We start from the raw sequence: 20012 nt of genomic DNA on the forward strand, positions 1-20012 counted from the left end.
TATTATATGCTGCTCATTTGGATGAAGGAACATGAGCACCTGTATTTGCTTCAGAGTATTGGTCCTCTAATTATAAGGTTGCATTGAACTGATGGCCTTTCTGTAGTTTCTGTTGCTGTTTGCATTGTGAGCCACTGGGCGTATCTGCAGCATTTTAGTGCAATACAGAGGCTTGTTTTAATGAAAATTAAACTGCATTGTATTGTTTCAGGGGCAGAGTTATGACAGCTCAGCACATCTGAAAATCTCTTCCACAATGATCTCCTGGCCGTGGAAAAAGTTCTGTGACTCATGGGGTGCCCTGTGCACTGCCCCAGGGTGTGTCAATTGAATTATCCAATTGTAGCCCTGAAGGAGGTGCTGCCATCCAGAACAGCCAGCTCTGTATCTAACTATAGGATCCTTCAGCTCAGGCTGGATGTGTCCTGGCTTGTTGGCGAGAGACTCCATTACAAATACTCACTGATATTAGGCCACAAAAGGGTGCTACAATCTTAACTGTGGATCAGCCACAGCTGCCAGCACAGGGCTGTAGGGAGAGATGAGGGTACACATCAGGAAAGCCAGGGAGAAAGTGTGAGAACCAGAGATCTGAGACAGGCCCGGCCTGCACTAGGGATGTCCAGCGGCAGCAGTACTAGCTGGCAAATGGAGACAGGGCCGTTGCAGCTTCTGGCAGTCTCAGCACCTCCCCCTGTCACTGACACTTGATCTGATGGCCAGAGTTCCAGCCCTGCAGAAGCAAGAGCCTCAAGCCTCAAGCACAGCCACTGGGAATGCCAAAGGTCTCCAGTCACCAGCAATCAGCAGATACTTACGTGGCATAGCCATAAACCGTATTCCCCCAGGGCTCCAGCGGCTGCACCTGCGACAGCGCACACTGTGGGTTGTACCTAGAGATGAAAGGATGTAACAGGTGAACTGGGTGAAGGGGGATTTGCTTTCATACACGTACAGGATGGCCCCATCCCTGGGCACAAACAGAACCCATATATCCAACGCAATGATGTCTGCTGCGTGACAGCAATGCACTCGACAATTACATCAAACCCAATTTCTAAACACTTACCTACAAGGAAAGCCATGGAGGATGGTGTAGCAATGGCCACAGGGTCTTTTCAACAGCTGAGAGCTCCCCCAGCCCAGCCAGACTCTGGGCAATTTGTGCTGCTGGGGCTGAGCAAAGGGGAAAATGTCTGTCTGAAATCTGTAGAGCTGACTCCTTTGTGGAGCTGAGGGTGCAGCTGGAAAGGAGCCATCTGGGGCTCTGATCCTGGGACTGATTTTCCACCAGCATAGTGGAGAGCTGCATCAGGACTCATAACAGCTCATACACTGGTTCATACTGCCCCCACGGGACTACTACACTGGAGAGGATTGCTGGAGCACACAGCTCTTCCCTTCCCCAGGGAGCTGGCTAGGCCAGCCAGCCCTCTGCAATGTCAGAGGAATCCCCCACTGCCCTGTTAGGGCAGCTTTAGTGAAGAGTGGCCTTGCTGTGGCCAAGGAGTTGGCCCATAATTTCCAAGATCAGGTAAAGGGTGTCAGGGCTGATTTGGTGTGAAAGGCTTGACTTCCACCACAAAATACCTGAGAGATCCTTTGTGCATGGCCTTAGTCACTGGGTCTGCATAGGAGGTGGCTATCTGCAGCCTACCGGGGAAGAATCAGCTTTGCACAATATCTCTGGGCACTGAAGATACCTGGGCATAGGGAGGGCCAGAGTCTCTCTCATTTACACCAGGTTTACACCAGTGCAGCGGAGTCACTCCCAGTTTGCACATGTGGAATGGAGGTCAAAGCCAGGCCCAGAGTATCGTCCGCAGCAGTGTTATCTGCTCCGTTGTGGTCTGGCCTGCTGAGGAGGAAGTACAGGATGTCCCTGTTTCACAGAGTCAGCAGCAGATAGCAGGCTGTTTGTTTATAACTTGTGACCAGGAACCAGGGGGCCACTGGATGGCAATGTTTGTCTGGCTTGCACCTACCTTTCAAACACACCCAGAAGTCACAATGACAGGCATGAGGTACGTTTCTAAATAAAATCAATGAATGAATAGATTTATCTGCCCTCAGCTGCTCCAGACAAACACATGAGCAGCTAGAGGATTCCAGACACGAGGAACAACAAGACGTCATATCCCAGAATAGGCTAGAGCCCTCACTGGCCCCACACAGCGCGCAATGTGCATCTAATCCGTGGGCTACGCTCAGCTGCTTTGGTGCAGACACACACACACAGCGACAGAACAGCCAGCCTAGCACAAGGAGTGGAAAAATCGGTTCGGGTTTGTTTGCCTTGACTGAGGTCAAGGCTCAGCTGGAACATGTTTTCAGAGCATGATGGAGCAGAGACATCCTTGGCAATGGAAATGATGAGCAGGGTTAGCGCCCAGACACTGGGCCTGATTCTCATCTCATTTACATCACTGTAGCTCACTGGGTTCAATTATTTACGTGCCATGTAGGTGGGAGGAGATTTATGTCCATTTGTCTTAGGCGACATGCCCTAGAAATGCCAACAAGACAATAAGCTTGATTGTGTAAACCAGGAGCAATTCCACTGAATTCAATGACGTGATACCTGTGTAAAGCAGGTGCAAGTACAACTGGAATCTGGGACAAGGTAGCCCAATAATGACAGCCCCAGACACAGATCACTTTGTCCTGGTCCTCATAGTCCCAAGATCCCAAAGTGCTCAGACATCTCAGTGATGCGTACAGGCTAAAAACCTAAATAGAACAGAAAATGGGAACAGCATCTACCAAATGGCTAGTTTTAATGCACTATGTATGGTGCTGCTACGCATAGGAGGAGGGCTTCAGCTTCAAAAACGTTGCAGAAATCCAATGTGTGAGCAAGTAAGGGAGGCAGGGTGGGGGCCCACTCCTTAGTTTCTGTCCTGGGCTCCAGCGAGTCTAATGCTGGCCCTGCTAGGGAGCATGCTCAGTGCAGATGGAATGATCACAGATTTGAGCAACAAGCCTCTAACAAGCTCTACTTCAAATGTGCAAGTGGTGATTTTCTGCAGCTTACAACTTGGCCATATCTGGACAAATTTCCACGGAGACAACAAAAGACTCTTCTTTAACCCCAGGACCACTCCCTTGCCAAATTTCATGTTTCTGCTCCAAAACATGAAGGCACTAAAGCTCTTCACAGGTAATCAAGGGCCCCTACAAGTACGCATACCAATGGGACACTAATTTTTACATTTGCTGTATCAGGTCTCATGACTGGGGAAATTCACAGGTATTATCAGTGTGGGCACCGGTAATCCTGTTTTACCCTGTTCTGTTTCCTGTTTAATATAATTACTGTGTTGAAGATATTGTGTGTGCTTGTGTTATTTCTTGGGAGTTTCCAACTCTCTGGCAAGTAAGTGGAGGTTACGCTGTGATTATAATTTTCCTCTGCCACAGTCCAGGGGAGGATGGTAGGGCTTGGGACACCCATGGGAGGACTACAGCTCCCCCCCCCAGCACCTGCCCTCACAGAATGCTCAGGCAAGGGGTCTGCTCAAATGAGGCACTCTCCAACTTACTCTCCTGCTGAAGAGCGTTCATGCCAGAGGTGTCTGTGGGCCCCAATGGGCCTGGAGTTAAGCTCACTGTCATTATCTCTTAATTAAGGCCTTGATTCAGCATGGCAGTTGGGTGTGCGTAGCTTTAGTCACATGAACAGAGCCTTAGAAGCCAATGGCCACCTCTCACACCATGAACTTTAGGCCTGTGCCAAAGGAGCCAGCTGAACTGAGCCAAAGTCAGGGGTTCTTTCCCTGTCTCCCCTCTGGGTCGTGAAAGCAACTACTGCTAACCCCACTGTCCTTGGGAGGTGGGGGAAAGGAACAGAACCTACCATTTCCTGCAGGTGTCCAGCAGGATGAGGTTGAGGGCTGTCTGCCTCTGCTGCATCTTCTGGAGGATCCTCTGCACGCTGATACAGTTCTCGGGGGCGTAGGGCTGTGGGGCATCAATGGGGACCATGTAGTTTCTCCCAGAATGTTCATATCCATGCCCAGCATAGTAGAATATGGCTGCAAACCATGGACAAGAGAGGGAGAGTTATGGGAAGAGGCCAGGCTTTGCGCCGAGAGGCATGGAAAACACAGGGTGCTGTTTGTTACCAGGGCAACTGCTCCAATGTCCAGCACGCCTCCCTTCCCCCACCATATAGCAGATGTGTTACACCACAGCCCGTTCCCCTCCTCATGGGATCCTGTATCGTCTCAGAGCAGGTGTGTAACATCCCAGCCCACCTCCTCCTTCCGGGCACTATGACACCTCAGAGCAGGTGTGTTACACCACAGCCCATCCCCTGGTCCTGGGTGCTACAAAACCACAGAGCAGGCGTGTGGCACCACATCCCACCTCCTCCTCCTGGGTGCTGCGACACCTCAGAATGGGTATGTGGCAACACAACTCACCCCCCTCCTCACAGGTTCTGTGAGGCCTCAAAGCAGGTGTGTTGTTCCCCCCATTCATGGTGGGGACACCTCACTATGCAGGCAATAACCTGGCCGTCATTTGATTGTCGGTCTAACCTAATCTGCTCCCCCACCATCACCTGGCCAGTAGTCCTAAGTCCTACAACTCTGAGAGAAGCCCTTTCTAGTATCAGCCTAAACCTGTCCTCCTCACAGCCTCTGCTGACATATAGAATCACAGAATTAAGGGACCATTATGATCATCTAGTCTGACCTTCTGCACAACGCAGGCCACAGAATCTCACCCATCCACTCCTGTAACAAACCCCTAACTTATGTCTGAGCTATTGAAGTCCTCAAATTGTGGTTTAAAGACTTCAAGATGCAGAGAATCCTCCAGCAAGTGACCCGTGCCACACGCTGCAGAAGGAGGCGAAAAACCCCCAGGGCCTCTGCCAATCTGCCCTGGGCAAAATTCCTTCCTGACCCCAAATATGGCGATCAGCTAAACCCTAAGCATGTGGGCAAGACTCACCAGCCAGACACCCAGGAAAGAATTATCTGTGGTAACTCAGATCCCACCCCATCTAACATCCCATCACAGGCCATTGAGCATATCTACTACTAGTAGTCGAAGATCAATTAATTGCCAAAATTAGACCTTCATCATGGCTCCTCCTGACTGGACAAATCCATCCATGGATTTCAGCTCCCTACTGGGGACCTGAGCACCTGAAAGCAGTCACCTCTCATCACTTCATTCCTCAGTTCAGTAGAACTTCTGGAGCTGCAGGGGTGGGGCTGGAGTAGCCGCACCTGGGAATCAGGGAGCTGTAACCAGTTCATGCATGGCGCCTTCCTCACCTCTTGTGCTGAGTGGATCTTGGTGGAGGAGAGAAACTAGCACATCAGCTCTTCTAACCTTTGCCTTTAAGTGAGGGTCACTGTATCATGCAGCAAATTGGAACTAAATTAATTTTGCATCCTTAATGTTTCTTTAATACAGCTCTGTGTATCTGATAATAGTCAGCACTGCCAACAGTTATGGTTGCCCAACACTTCCCATGATAAGAACCTGTTTTCAGTTGCTTATAACTTTGCCAATAACTGGGCTAAAATATTCCATGCCAAGTGTTTGCTTCAAGCTGAATATTTCCGGGAAGATTCAGCTAAAATGGTTCAGCTGTTTCTGAGAATGAGGCTGCAGAAAAATACATTGTTTTCCCCACATTAAAAAAAATGATTACAACCATTTCATTGAGGAGTTCTAGCAGCTCTCTGCTTTGGAGCAGGGCCTTGACATTTGGCACATGGTCACCTTGGTGTTAGGGAGGTGCTGTTTGCTGCCCTCATGAGAATCTACCCACATTTGTTTAGTTTAAGTGTCTGAAAAATCAGTTTGCACGTACCAAAGATTCTGTCTGCCTGGAAGATAGATTCGTAGATTCCAAGGCCAGAAGGGACTGTTGTGATCACCTAGTCTGCCCTCCTGCATAGCACAGGCCAGAGAACTTCCCCAAGTAATCCTAGCTCATACTCCAGCCCGTCACAGCGTCTACATGCCAACCAGATGGCAAATGCCCCTTCCTCACAGAGCGACTGAGACGGTGCCATGCCGGGGCTGAGCTGGACTTTCCCTACAATTGCTCCTCCCAGCTTGCGGGGAGGGGGTGGGTGCTGTGACAGAAGGCACTACAACTGAGAGCAGAGAGACCACTTCCTATCCTCTCAGTGCTCTGCCTGCTGGCCCCCAGGCAGCAGGGAGGAGGAGGAAGTCCTCTGACTTAAACACAAGAGGAGTGAGGTCAGGGGGAGGTGAGGAGGGGGAACAGTTGCAGCAATGGAGGGAGGGCAGAAACAAGCTGGGGAAAGAGGAGGGTTAGAAGCTGGAGGGTGGGGAGGGAGCAGTGGGGATGGTGGAATAGGGCCAGAAAGGGAGAGGAAGAGGCTGGAGATGCAGGGGCAGAAGGGTCTGTAACCATGCAGGGTTGCCAACAATTTTGTATTATAAGGGTTGGCCCTTATTTAAATAAAAACATTGCCTGGCCTGTACTAAATTGGTTTGGGATGCCTTTTATCCCACATTTCCACCAGGGGTGTAATGCTGCCAGAGTGGTCTGGAGCATTGTTCTGGCACCTGAACCCCTGACAGTGGGGCTCGAGCACGTCTCTTTGCAAAGTGCTGCCAGTTGGCCACTTGACCTGGCACATGGGATTGCAATGCCACTCAGATTTGGCCCAGCTCCCCCTCCAGCTCTAGGCCCTGCTGAAAGTTGCACACCTCCCCCCATTGAAATCTGAACTGGTGCCCCTACTGGTTGCAGCGAAGCCTTCTCTAGGTGTACCTTCCAAGTCCACACCCATTCTTGCAGTCCCTACCCCGGCAGCGCATGGCACTGCAGCAGCTGGAAACCAGCAACTGCAGCTGCTGACTCAGTTTGCGCCCCATACAGAATGTGAACAGGACCCACAATGGCTGCCCAGCCCAGTACCTGAGGCCCTGAGTTCTCTGCAGCGCCAGAGCTAGAGAGAGAGATCCCCTAGGACGGACAAGGGAGGAGAAGAACTCACCCCTAAGGTTCAAGTTAAGACTGGGGACAGCTGAGGTCTGTCCTGTATTTCTGAAATACAGCAACTCCTAGCTTAACGTTGCAGTTATGTTCCTGAAAAATGCAACTTTAAGGGAAATGATGTTAAGCGAATCCCATTTCCCCATAAGAATTAATGTAAATAGAGGGGGTTAGGTTTTTATACACACACACACACACACACACACACACACACACACACACAGAGTATAAGTTTTAAACAAACAATTTAATACTGTACACAGCAATGATGATTGTGAAGCTTGGTTGAGGTGGTGGAGTCAGAGGGTGGGATGCCTTACTGCTAAATGATGAACTAGCACTCAGCTGAGCCCTCAAGGGTTAACACATTGTTGTAAATGTAGCCTCACACTCTACAAGGCAGCACAAATGGAGGGAGGGGAGACAGCATGGCAGAGAGAGACAGAGACACACACTGTGTGTGTGTGTGTGTGAGAGAGAGAGAGACGCATTGCCCCTTTAAGTACGCTGACTGCACTCTAAGTACATTGCCTTTTTAAGTAGATCAGCAAGTTGAGACAGCAGCTGCTGCCCGCAAGCTCCCTCCATCCTGAGCCCTGTCGTGTCCCCCCCGCTTTATGGAGATGGGGTAAGCGGGGAGCAGGAGCAGTGGGAGCGGGACACCCTGACATTAGCCCCTTCTTCTCCCCCCCCCGCGCACAGCAAGCAGGAGGCTCCCTGGAGCAGCTCCAAGGCAGAGGGCAGGAGCAGCACAAGGCAGTGCGGGGAGGGACAGCTGAACTGCCGGCAACTGATAGCCTGCTGGGTGGCTGCTGCACAGGGAACTTAGGGGAGCTGATGTGGGGCTGCCAGTCCACCTTGGTTCCAAGCGCCCACCACTGGCTCCAATGGGCTGCTCTTCCTGCAAGCAGTGGACAAAGCAGGTGGCTGCCAAACAACCTTATAAGGGATCATTGCGCAACTTTAAACAAGCATGTTCCCTAATTGATCAGCAAGTAACAATGTTAACCGGGATGACTTTAAATGAGGAGTTACTGTACAATGTTGTCAACCGTATTAACCACTATAGAACACTGCACTAACTGGAACTGAACCTATTAGTCCTGAGTCTCAGCATATAGCTGTGAAGCCCACCAGCAAAACATGTCTTCACCCCTCTCCAGTGGCTGCTCCACAGAAAAGATAAAAGCCTTCTACTGCTCCCAGTTACTCCATTAGCTCTAGTGAAGGAGAACTGTGCTTTGGATCTCAAGATCCTAACCCTGCTGATGACCCAGTGAGAGGGTCAGCATCGTTCCACGGGCTGGCATTTTTGTTTTCAATTTTTACGTTTCTAAAAAACGTAGACAATTATATAAAAAACTGTGTTAAAAGAACATTATTAAAGTTTGGCAAGTCAAACACTCAAAAGCTAGGAAATGCCAGAATTAAGCTTGCCTGTGTAACTTTAATTCACCTCCCCTGTGCATATGCATGATGGTATAGTCTATAATTACACACTCACATACAATTTTTTCCATAGGACCCCTGCACCATTTTTCCTCATTCCCACTGCCACTGTTGTCTATAGGACCCTGCCTCAGTTGTTGCTGAAGTTGAAAGGTGCGTAGTGAATGAGGCAGGGGACTGCAGAAAGGATGAGCTCGTAGTTAGGACAGTTGAATGCTGCCCTGGAGAATTGGATTCTATTGCCACCTGTCCCCACAGAATTCCTACCTGGTGCCAGGCAAGTCACTTAAACCACAATTTTCACAGGTGGCCTCTGTGTGTGTTTCTCATTTTCTGGGTACCCAACTTGAGACACTGGTGGTTTGATTTGTAGAGGTATCAAACACTCACAACTGTAACTGAAGTCAGTGTGAGTTGTGCAATGATTATGTGAAGTGATATAAAATGCTACATAAGGCTGTAGGCTTCTCAAATTCGGCACCCAAAATTAGTTGACAATTTTTTCCTTTAATTTCTGTGCTTCAGTTCCTCATGTATAAAATGGGGATAATACCAGTCCCTCACTTCACAGGAGTGTTGTGAAGATAAATGCATTATGTTTGTAAAGAATTCAGAGACCATGAGAGCACCACAGGATAGCCCATGAGGAAACGAATAATTCTGTATGCAGTACTTGTGGCACCTTAGAGACTAACCAATTTATTTGAGCATTATTTAGTCTCTAAGGTGCCACAAGTCCTCCTTTTCTTTTTGCGAATACAGACTAACACGGCTGCTACTCTGAAATCTGTATGCAGTGCAAGCTTTGGATTGGGTGCAGTAAATAAGGAAGGGGCCCACAAACTGAATATGAGGTTAAACAGAGATATTGAATTATCCATTCAGTAAGCACCGTCCATCCTGTGCACTGAATGAGGCAGGGGTGCTGTGGAAAACATAGTACATGATCATGTAATTAAAGACTGTACCACAATGCATATGTACAAGGGATGAATTAAATTTTCACAGGCAACCTGGACTCTGCCACTTCCTAACTTCTGAGTGCTTGCTTTTGCAACCTTAACATTAATGTGTTTTAATATAATATATAAATATAAACTACATTAAAATAATGGTATTAAAGTTGCAAAATCAGCCTTATGCCAGATTTATGTTGCCCATGCAGCTGTAATTTAGCCCCCTTGTGTGTATGCATTATGTGAGGCAGATATGCCTGCCTATAAAAATTGAACCCCAAAATTGTGAGTTTAGAAAGAAAATACCTTTTTACTCTACCCAAGTTAAAGACTACCCTTTCGCCCAGATTTTGTGTGGCAAACAAATGCTGTTCAAAGATGAGCTGCTGAGTACCAAAATATAAAGGGGAAGCTACAAGCATCTGTTTGTAAAACAGGAACTGCCCTTCTCTGGCCACAGCTGAGTATATGTGTGCGTGGTGCATTCCTGTATTATCACTTACAACATTTTGCTATCTTTGTATTTCTGAAATTATCTTTGAGTTGGGACTTTTTTTATGAGGGCTGAGATAACGCCTATGGACTGGGCAATGACCTCAAACATCTCAAAATACCTACACACCTGCTGATTGACTGACTGATGGTAGATTTTTGGTCTGTGGATTTTCCAAGCCCAGAGTTACTGGAATGAGGGGTTTCAGAGTAACAGCCGTGTTAGTCTGTATTCGCAAAAAGAAAAGGAGTACTTATGGCACCTTAGAGACTAACCAATTTATTAGAGCATGAGCTTTCGTGAGCTACAGCTCACTTCATCGGATGCATACTGTGGAAAATACAGAAGATGTTTTTATACACACAAATCATGAAAAAATGGGTGTTTATCACTACAAAGGTTTTCTCTCCCCCCACCCCACTCTCCTGCTGGTAATAGCTTATGTAAAGTGATCACTCTCCTTACAATGTGTATGATAATCAAGGTGGGCCATTTCCAGCACAAATCCAGGCTTTCTCCCCCCACCCCCCGCAAACAAACCCACTCTCCTGTTGGTAATAGCTTATCTAAAGTGATCACTCTCCTTACAGATGTGTATGATAATCAAGGTGGGCCATTTCCAGCACAAATCCAGGGTTTAACAGGAACATCTGAGGAAGGGGGGGGGGTTAGGAAAACAAGGGGAAGTAGGTTACCTTGCATAATGACTTAGCCACTCCCAGTCTCTATTCAAGCCTAAGTTAACTGTATCCAATTTGCAAATGAATTCCAATTCAGCAGTCTCTTGCTGGAGTCTGGATTTGAAGTTTTTCTGTTGTAATATCGCAACTTTCATGTCTGTAATCGCATGACCAGAGAGATTGAAGTGTTCTCCGACTGGTTTATGAATGTTATAATTCTTGATATCTGATTTGTGTCCATTTATTCTTTTACGTAGAGACTGTCCAGTTTGACCAATGTACATGGCAGAGGGGCATTGCTGGCACATGATGGCATATATCACATTGGTAGATGTGCAGGTGAACGAGCCTCTGAGAGTGTGGCTGATGTTATTAGGCCCTGTGATGGTGTCCCCTGAATAGATATGTGGGCACAGTTGGCAACGGGCTTTGTTGCAAGGATAGGTTCCTGGGTTAGTGGTTCTGTTGTGTGGTATGTGGTTGCTGGTAGGTATTCGCTTCAGGTTGCGGGGCTGTCTGTAGGCAAGGACTGGCATGTCTCCCAAGATTTGTGAGAGTGTTGGGTCATCCTTCAGGATAGGTTGTAGATCCTTGATAATGCGTTGGAGGGGTTTTAGTTGGGGGCTGAAGGTGACAGCTAGTGGCGTTCTGTTATTTTCTTTGTTGGGCCTGTCCTGTAGTAGGTGACTTCTGGGAACTCTTCTGGCTCTATCAATCTGTTTCTTCACTTCCGCAGGTGGGTATTGTAGTTGTAAAAATGCTTGATAGAGATCTTGTAGGTGTTTGTCTCTGTCTGAGGGGTTGGAGCAAATGCGGTTGTATCGTAGAGCTTGGCTGTAGACAATGGATCGTGTGGTGTGGTCAGGGTGAAAGCTGGAGGCGTGTAGGTAGGAATAGCGGTCAGTAGGTTTCCGGTATAGGGTGGTGTTTATGTGACCATCGTTTATTAGCACTGTAGTGTCCAGGAAGTGGATCTCTTGTGTGGACTGGACCAGGCTGAGGTTGATGGTGGGATGGAAATTGTTGAAATCATGGTGGAATTCCTCAAGAGTTTCTTTTCCATGGGTCCAGACGATGAAGATGTCATCAATATAGCGCATGTAGAGTAGGGGCGTTAGGGGACGAGAGCTGAGGAAGCGTTGTTTTAAGTCAGCCATAAAAATGTTGGCATACTGTGGGGCCATGTGAGTACCCATAGCAGTGCCGCTGATTTGAAGGTATACATTGTCCCCAAATGTAAAATAGTTATGGGTAAGGACAAAGTCACAAAGTTCAGCCACCAGGTTAGCTGTGACATTATCGGGGATCAGTGTTCTTGACGGCTTGTAGTCCATCTTTGTGTGGAATGTTGGTGTAGAGAGCTTCTGGATTTGTGCTGGAAATGGCCCACCTTGATTATCATACACATTGTAAGGAGAGTGATCACTTTACATAAGCTATTACCAGCAGGAGAGTGGGGTGGGGGGGAGAGAAAACCTTTTGTAGTGATAAACACCCATTTTTTCATGATTTGTGTGTATAAAAACATCTTCTGTATTTTCCACAGTATGCATCCGATGAAGTGAGCTGTAGCTCACGAAAGCTTATGCTCAAATAAATTGGTTAGTCTCTAAGGTGCCACAAGTCCTCCTTTTCTTTTTGGAATGGGGAGATTCCTCATTTGCAGCAAGGGGACCTAATCAGACCCCACTGAGTGATTCCAGTCACCACAGAAGAGGAGGTCCCATTCTGATTCTCCAAGAAGTTTCTGAGAGGAGTTTCAAGGGGGAGGAACCAGCCAGGCCATCTTCAAAAACTGAATGAAAAGAAGAAGCCCTGATGCTGCTGCTGGCTCGTTTCTGGCTTCTGTTGGATGCTGGCCACTGGCCTCTGGCTAGGCAACGGGACCACACATGACTAAGAAACCTGTGCTTTCTCCATCCCTCCATGGATATGAGTCCAGCAACATGCAACAGCTAAGATTTGACAACTACAAGCAAATGACCTCTAACTAGCCAACAAGTCTGCTGACATTAAACATTGGAGCCAATCAGACCACCGGGCTGATCTTTTCAAACACGCACTGGCTTCCTAACGCTGATTGAAACCACAAGTCATGAAACCATTCTGCATAAGTATCAACCTTCTGGGTTTAGTTTTATTTCACATTTGCTGTAGCGGGATGCCTCTACCTCAGCATTTTTGCACTTGTTTTTAAACTCCAGCAGATGGTTAGTAGTGAGCATTGCATATGGCTAGAACCCATAGAATCTATTTGAGAATGGAGCCTATAGAATAGTTCCTCAGATACCTAACAGCCCTAGGTTAAACAACCTTGCTGCCTAAAAGATCACACATCCATAAATTTCAGGGGTTAGGAGTTGTATATTTAATCCTGAGAAATCATGTTATTTTCACCTAAATTTGTCATTTGAACATTATATGTAACAAGCCGAGTCATCTTGAATTGTATTGGAATATTTCATTGTAACCTTATGTTGTATGTGGGGAGAATGGATAGCCAATAATTTGGGCAGGCAACCTTAATTGGCATCAGAATTGCAGGGATTTTACCCTCCTTGTATTAGCTATTCAGCTGGAACCTAAATACAGTAACACCTCACTTAACGTTGTAGTTATGTTCCGGAAAAATGCGACTTTAAGAGAAATTATGTTAAGCAAATCCAATTTCCCAATAAGAATTAATGTAAATAGGGGGGGGTTAGGTTCCAGGGACATTTTTTTCGCCAGACAAAAGACTATATTATATGGACAGTATAAGTTTTAAACAATTAAATACTGTACACAGCAATGATGATTGTGAAGCTTGGTTGAGGTGGTGGAGTCAGAGGGTAGAAGAGGGTAGGATATTTCCCAGGGAGTGCCTTACTGCTGAATGATGAACTAGCACTCCGCTGAGCCCTCAAGGGTTAACACATTGTTGTAAATGTAGCCTCACACTCTACAAGGCAGCACAAATGGAAGGAGGGGAGACAGGAAGGCAGACAGAAACACACGCCCTGTGTGTGGGAGAGAGATGCACATTGCCCCTTTAAGTACGCTGACTGCACTCTAAGTACATTGCCTTTTTAAGTAGATCAGGAAGTTGAGACAGCTGCTGCTACCAGCAAGCTCCCTCCCTACTGAGTCCTGTTGTGTTCCCCCCCACCACACAAACTCTATGGAGATGTGGTAAGCAGAATGCAGGAGAAGGGGGGAGGGGGACACCCTGACATTAGCACCCCTCTTCCCCCTACCTCCGCACAGCAAGCAGGAGGCTCTGGAGAGCAGCTCCAAGGCAGAGAGCAGGAGCAGCACATGGCAGTGCGGGGAGGGACAGCTGAACTGCCGGCAGGTGGTAGCCTGCTGGGTGGCTGCCGCACAGGGAACTTAGAGGAGCGGGGAGCTGATGAGGGGCTGCTGGTCCCCTCTGGTTCCAAGCCCCCCCCACTAGCTCCAGCAGGCTGCTCTTTCTGCAAGCAGTGGACAAAGTAGGTGGCTGCCAAATGACGGTATCAGAGAGCACTGCGCAAGTTTAAACGAGCATGTTCCCTAATTGATCAGCAACGTAACAACGTTAACCGGGACGACTTTAAGTGAGGAGTTCCTGTATATTGATTGGCACTGAGACTGATAATGCCCTGTTACTTTGGAGCTGATAGTTAAACCAGACTGTGGCCTCTCCAAATTATGACACAGAGTTTATAAGTAATTGTGTATGTCACATGGTTTAAGCAACCTGATAATTAGATTCATTTGATATGAGTTAACTCACATTCTTGTAATTTGATTGGTTTGTATGTATTTTATGCTATTGCTAAGTTATTTAGTTTAGTTAATAAAACACATAAAACTGGGATGTTTGGTTTGGATGTTTCCTTTTCAGAAATCAGATTGTAAAGCGGAGGTAACTCTGTGACCTCCCTGGTGGCGGCCCATGGAACTGCTTCTATGGCCTGACCATAGCTGGTACCTGAACTGGAACACTGCTGTTTTTTGAGGGGAAGTTCATTTTTGTATTGATCATTTCTTTTGGTCAGCACCATGGGTTCCAGAATCTTGGAGGGCAGTGGATATGAGCCAGTCAACCTAAAGGTTGATCCGTTCCCCAGAATAAGTCTATGCTCCTCTCAGTTATGATGCAGACTTTAATTACATGATCACGGCAATGGACTAGAGCTGTTCTGTAGTAACTGATGAATACTGTATGTTGAGCTGGTTATTGGCAGTGGTGAGCTGGAGCCAGTTCGCACCAGTTCGCGCGAACCAGTTGTTAAATTTTGAAGCAGTTTTAGAACCGGTTGTTAACCCGCTTCCCTGCACGGGGAGTTGAGGCTTTGATGGGCTCTGGCCAGGAAGTGATGAAATTCCTCTTCCCGCCACTGGGGGCGCTGCACTGTGGGAGCCATGTGGGCTGCCACCTGGCCCTGGACATGAGCCCTGTTGCTGCTGCTGCTCCCCCGACCCCTGGCCCTGGGGCTCCCGCTGCTGCCTGGTGGGTCCCCGGCTGCTCTGCTGGGCCTGGGCTGCGTCCTGCTGCTCTCCCCGTGAGCACCCACCACCCTGCCCGCAGCCAGCCCCTGCCTCCAGCCCCCCGCCACACCCCCTGCCCGCAGCCAGCCCCTACCCTGTCCCACGCCCCTGTCTCCAGCTAGCCCTGTCCCACGCCCCTGTCTCCAGCTAGCCCCACGTCCACTAGTGCCCTACAGTTCCCACGGCAGTAACCCTGCACACCTGCTTCAATGAGGGGGGCAGGGAGCAGCTGGGACCCACACATGTGCACACCCTAGGGTGACCAAACAGCAAGTGTGAAAAATCAAGACGGGGTGGGGGGTAATAGGAGCCTATACAAGAAAAAGACCCCCAAACCGGGACTGTCCCTATAAAATTGGGACATCTGGTCACCCTAGCACACCCCCAGGGCGTGGCGGGGCCCCACACATGTGAAACGGAGCTCATTTCTAGTTCAGGCCCATTTTTTTAAAAAAGAACTTTAGGCAGGGTTAACATACAGCCATATTTTCCCAGACAGGTCAGGCTTTTTGGTTCTTAAATCGCCGTCTGGGAGGAATTTTTAAATTTCTCCCGGGAAAATACGGACATATGGTAACCCAGCTGATACAAAAAAATACATACTGGGGCACATCCCTTAAATCAGAACTTTTTATAGGGAACCAGTTGTTAAGATTTTGGCAGCTCATTACTGGTTATTGGGATGTTACAATATGACTGTATTGGTACAATGATTAGTGTAATGGGCTGCAAGGAAAAAAAAAAAAGCAGGCAGAGAAATGAGTAACTCAAGATAAGCGACCCCTTAGCCAACACGAGTAGATTTATCATTGACAAAGCCTGAACTATGAGCGTGAAGATTTTTCCTCCTCCCCAACCAACCTGAAAAACTAGTTTTGTCCAGAAGGGCCAAAATCTGGGAAGTCAGAAAAATAATGGAACTCTTGCAGCTTAAAAAGGATCTCTGTCTCAAGGTAGGGGGAAAACCAGACAGAGACACAGGGACCTACTGAGGATGGGAAGCCTCTAGGTAAGATAGAGATGTTTAGATGGTTTATTGTTTTATAATCCTTTTGCTCTAAATGCTTTGTTCATATTGTTAAACTAAACACCACTGTGGTATAAGCAGATTGTCTGGTCACTGGTTACAGACTCCCAAAGGGAAGAACTGCAAGTGCAAACCCAGTCCAACCTACTGGATAAGCCTCTGTAGCCCGGGGCCCAGACAGATTGGGAGAACTGCCCCAGGAGAGGTGCAGGCAGGAGGCCTGACACATGACCGGGTGCACTCAGGGAAAGCTGGCAGAGGACAGTGCTTCAGCTAGCCCTGTAACTATGGCAATCACATACTACCCATTCCACACAACTGCGTCCTCATTCAGTGCACAGGACGGACAGGGCTCAGGGAACGAGACAGCTGTTCAATATTTCTTTTATCCTCAACATTTAATACACCTCTACCCCGATATAACGTGATCCGATATAACACGAATTCGGATACAATGCGGTAAAGCAAAAATGGTTTTCTGTCTCTTCTACAACATTGGTTCTAAAACTGGGGGTTGCAACCCGGTTATGTGGGGGGTCACAAGCCCTGACCTCAGCGTGTGGCTGCAAGTTGCAAGCCCCGACCCCTGCGCCAGACTGTGAGCCCCGACAGTGACACATGGCTGTGAGCCCCGACCCCTGTGTGGAGCTGCGGGGCTATGAGCCCTGGCGCATGACTGTGAGTCCCAACCCTGACCCCCTGCGCCGGGCTGTGAGCCCTGACCTTGACAGGGACATGTGGCTGCGAGCCCTGAACCCAGTGCGGGCTGTGAGCCCTGAACCCGACAGGGACACGTGGCTGTGAGCCCCAACCCCAACAGGGACGCGTGGCTACAAGCCCTGAACCCGGTGTGCGGCTGCGAGCCCCAACCCCACTGCCGGGCTGTGAGCCCCGACCGCGGGCTGTGAGCCCCGACCCCGACAGGGACGTGTGGCTGCAAGCCCTGACCCCGGGCTTGATGTGAAGGACAACATCAGATGCGCCCTTTCTAAAACAACACCAAGAATAAAACTTCTTGTGTCAAATACTGTATTAATAACAGAAATGCTCGAGGCCAAAGCAAGTTCGAAATAAGGCAGTTTCACCGATAACACGGTAAGATTTTTTGGCTCCTGAGGACCACGTTATATCGGGATAGAGGTGTATGTGGCCCAACTTTATTTACTGCACACCCTGCAAACCCTGCACTGAATATGGAATGATAAGCTGCTTCATGGGCCTTTCTCTGGTGCTCATCACCACAGTGACAGCCCAACAAACATAAATAAATTTATCTTCACTGCCCTTACCTGAGATAACAGAGCATGAATTTACATATGTGGAACTGAGGCACAGAGGGGTTAAAGCCAAAATTGTCAAAAGTGCCCACTAATTTTGGGTTCCCAAACGGAGAAGGACTGCATTTTCTGAGGTCTGAGCATTTCTGTAGTACTTTACAGCTTGAAAGAGCAGCTCCAGTTGACTTCAATTGCAGCACTTCTGCAAACCAAAAGCCAGGTGTCTCAAGGTGGCACCCAGAAAAGGAGGAACTGACAATTAGTGTCCAGCTGTGAAAACCGTGGTTTAAATGAGTTCCTCGCACCACTCAGGAGCTCTGTGGTAGAGCTGGCAATAGATCCCAGTTCTTCTGGGTAGCAGTTACACCTTAGCTACATTCACTACACACCTTCCAACTTCTGCAACCAATGAGGCAGGGATCCTACAGTCAACAGCCTCCTTCATTACACTGCCCTGATTCATCCCCAGAGCAGCTCCAGCCTGTTGAAAAAACTAGTCTGTGATAATATATTTAGAAACTGTATCATCATGCATGCACACAAGGGGGCTGAGTCCATAGATTCCAAGGCCAGAAGGGACCACTGTGATTATCTTGTCTGACCTCCTGTACAGCACAACACATACCCCCTCTATTATCAGCAGCATTTGCTCCCCCAACTTTCCACACAGAGCTGGATGACTTGAGCTAAGGGGCTACCTCCATCACCAAGCTGCAGACGGCTATTCTACTATGTGCACCAGCCACTGGTGGAGGAAGCATAACACATTGAAACAGTGGGTTAAATATGCACGCTTAGCCCTGTTTTGCTGACAGTATAGCCAAGTGCAAAAATGGGGCTAAGAGTTGCGGCAACCATAGGAGAACTGGTTCTCTTCCCAGCTCATGTAACTTCTCAATGGCATAGGTTTGTGAAGGGCAGTGATGAAGTGGGGGATTTTTTTTAAATGGTTTGCATGTGTGCTGCATGTTTAATGAGGTGGTGGGAGAGGGTGTTTGTTGTTGCAGAGGACCAGGTGTGACCTCACCTTGCAGCCTGGATCACAGACAACAGCCTGGACACAGTGGTACATAGTAACTGGTGACCCAGAGACCCACCCCAGCTTGGAAGCCAGCTGGTTCTGGACAGTGGGAGGACAAAGGGCAGAGGAGAGAGGGCCCAAGTGATCTGTTTGTCTAGGAAAGAAGACAAAGGACCGAGGAGAAGCTGTTGGGGAGCTGATGTAGGATAGTTGACTGAAAGGAGGTTGCTTCTGGACTGGGGACAAAGAGCAGCCTGAGCCCACCTGGACTGGGATAGACTCAGTTGGACGGTGCTGGAACTTTCTAGGCTCAACAGCCCTGAGAACTTCCTGTGCTGTGTTCAGATGTTCAATAAACTCTTCAGTTTCACGCTGGCTGAGAGTCACTGCAGTCTAGAGATCAGGGTTGCATTGCTCCCTGTGGGTGTGGAGAACCCAGGGGCCAAGAGCGAGAGGACTCCCTGAAGGTACTCACAGAGAGAGACAGACATGCTGAAGGCTCAGAGAGGTGCAGCTCCAGGAGGTGGTGGAGCCCAGGGCTTAACCCCCCGAGAGTGAGAATGACCCCTGACAAGGGCTGTCACACTGAAGGGGATGCCTCCAGGGACCATACAGAGTTGAGAGAGCACGGGGCCTGTGAGTGCGTGACAAGGCACAATGATTAACACCAATCTGTAGAAGAATTGTGATTTCTTGGTCTCCTGCTTCCCTGCCCAATGCATCTTCCCCTGGGCTGAAGGGTATTTTGATGGGAGAAAGTCCTGCTGCAAACCATAGAGGATCTAGAGCTTTAAAAACCAAACCAAAAACCCCCGCCAAACAAACAAAAAGCACCCAACAATCAGAACAATTTGATAAAGAAAATGTAAGGCAACCTTAACACAGGGCTCACTGCCACACCCCCTGAAATACTAATGACCACTGCTAACTGCTCTCTGGTTTGCTGCCTGGGGGGCTCTCTGCTTGGCCTGTATTCTGGTGAAGGTGGCTTTGGAGAGCTTCTCAGGTTGCAACATACCATAGACTCCTTTCCCCAGGAGTTGCAGGAACTGATTGACAGCTATCAGCATCTCTGTCTTGTTCAGGTCCAGGAGGGAGACCACCCGGAATCCCAGTCGCTTTAGGAGAAGGCTGAGTTCAAACACATCAGTGATGGGAGCCATCAGGTGCGGATGATTCCAGTAATGGTTGTTGCCCACCAAAAGTGCGACCTTGTCTGTTGCTGGCAGAAATATCAAGTGACAAGCAAAGATGTAAGTGTCTAAGCAAGGAGCAAGGTCCTTGATTGATCTACCAGCATCCAAACCTCCTGGAATGGGTTCTGCTGGTTACTCAAGGTTATACATAAACTGCAGGACTCCTCAAGGCTGTTTGATCAGGAAGCAGCCCAGGAAGGGGGGCGGGGGAGGCAGAGGTCTGATTGCTCATTGTTGGGGACACGTTCTGCCCCGTGCCAGTAAGGGTTGAACAGGGACAGTCCCACTACATGAGGAGGGTAGGATTTGGTACATTGAACTCTCCACATGGCCCAGAACTCTCCTCCCTGCAAGGCAGCACATAGTGTGGAACAAGGCCACAGAAGCCACAGAAAGGCGAGGGCACA

At 48.5% G+C, this 20012-nt stretch overlaps 1 protein-coding gene across 1 annotated transcript in view; it reads right to left on the reverse strand.

The window, feature by feature from the left end:
• LOC311527079 (mucosa-associated lymphoid tissue lymphoma translocation protein 1-like) overlaps positions 1-20012 on the reverse strand; it is a 69757-nt gene that overhangs the window by 28928 nt on the left and 20817 nt on the right. The window contains exons 8-10 of the mRNA XM_084640697.1: positions 19428-19631; positions 3857-4034; positions 819-893 (exon numbers count right to left, since the gene is read on the reverse strand). Of these exons, the coding sequence (XP_084496823.1) occupies positions 819-893; positions 3857-4034; positions 19428-19631 (457 nt within the window). The remainder of the gene's footprint in view (positions 1-818; positions 894-3856; positions 4035-19427; positions 19632-20012) is intronic.

Source organism: Lepidochelys olivacea (assembly GCF_965140295.1).
Source record: "Lepidochelys olivacea isolate rLepOli2 genome assembly, chromosome: 10".
Lineage (NCBI taxonomy): Eukaryota > Metazoa > Chordata > Testudines > Cheloniidae > Lepidochelys > Lepidochelys olivacea.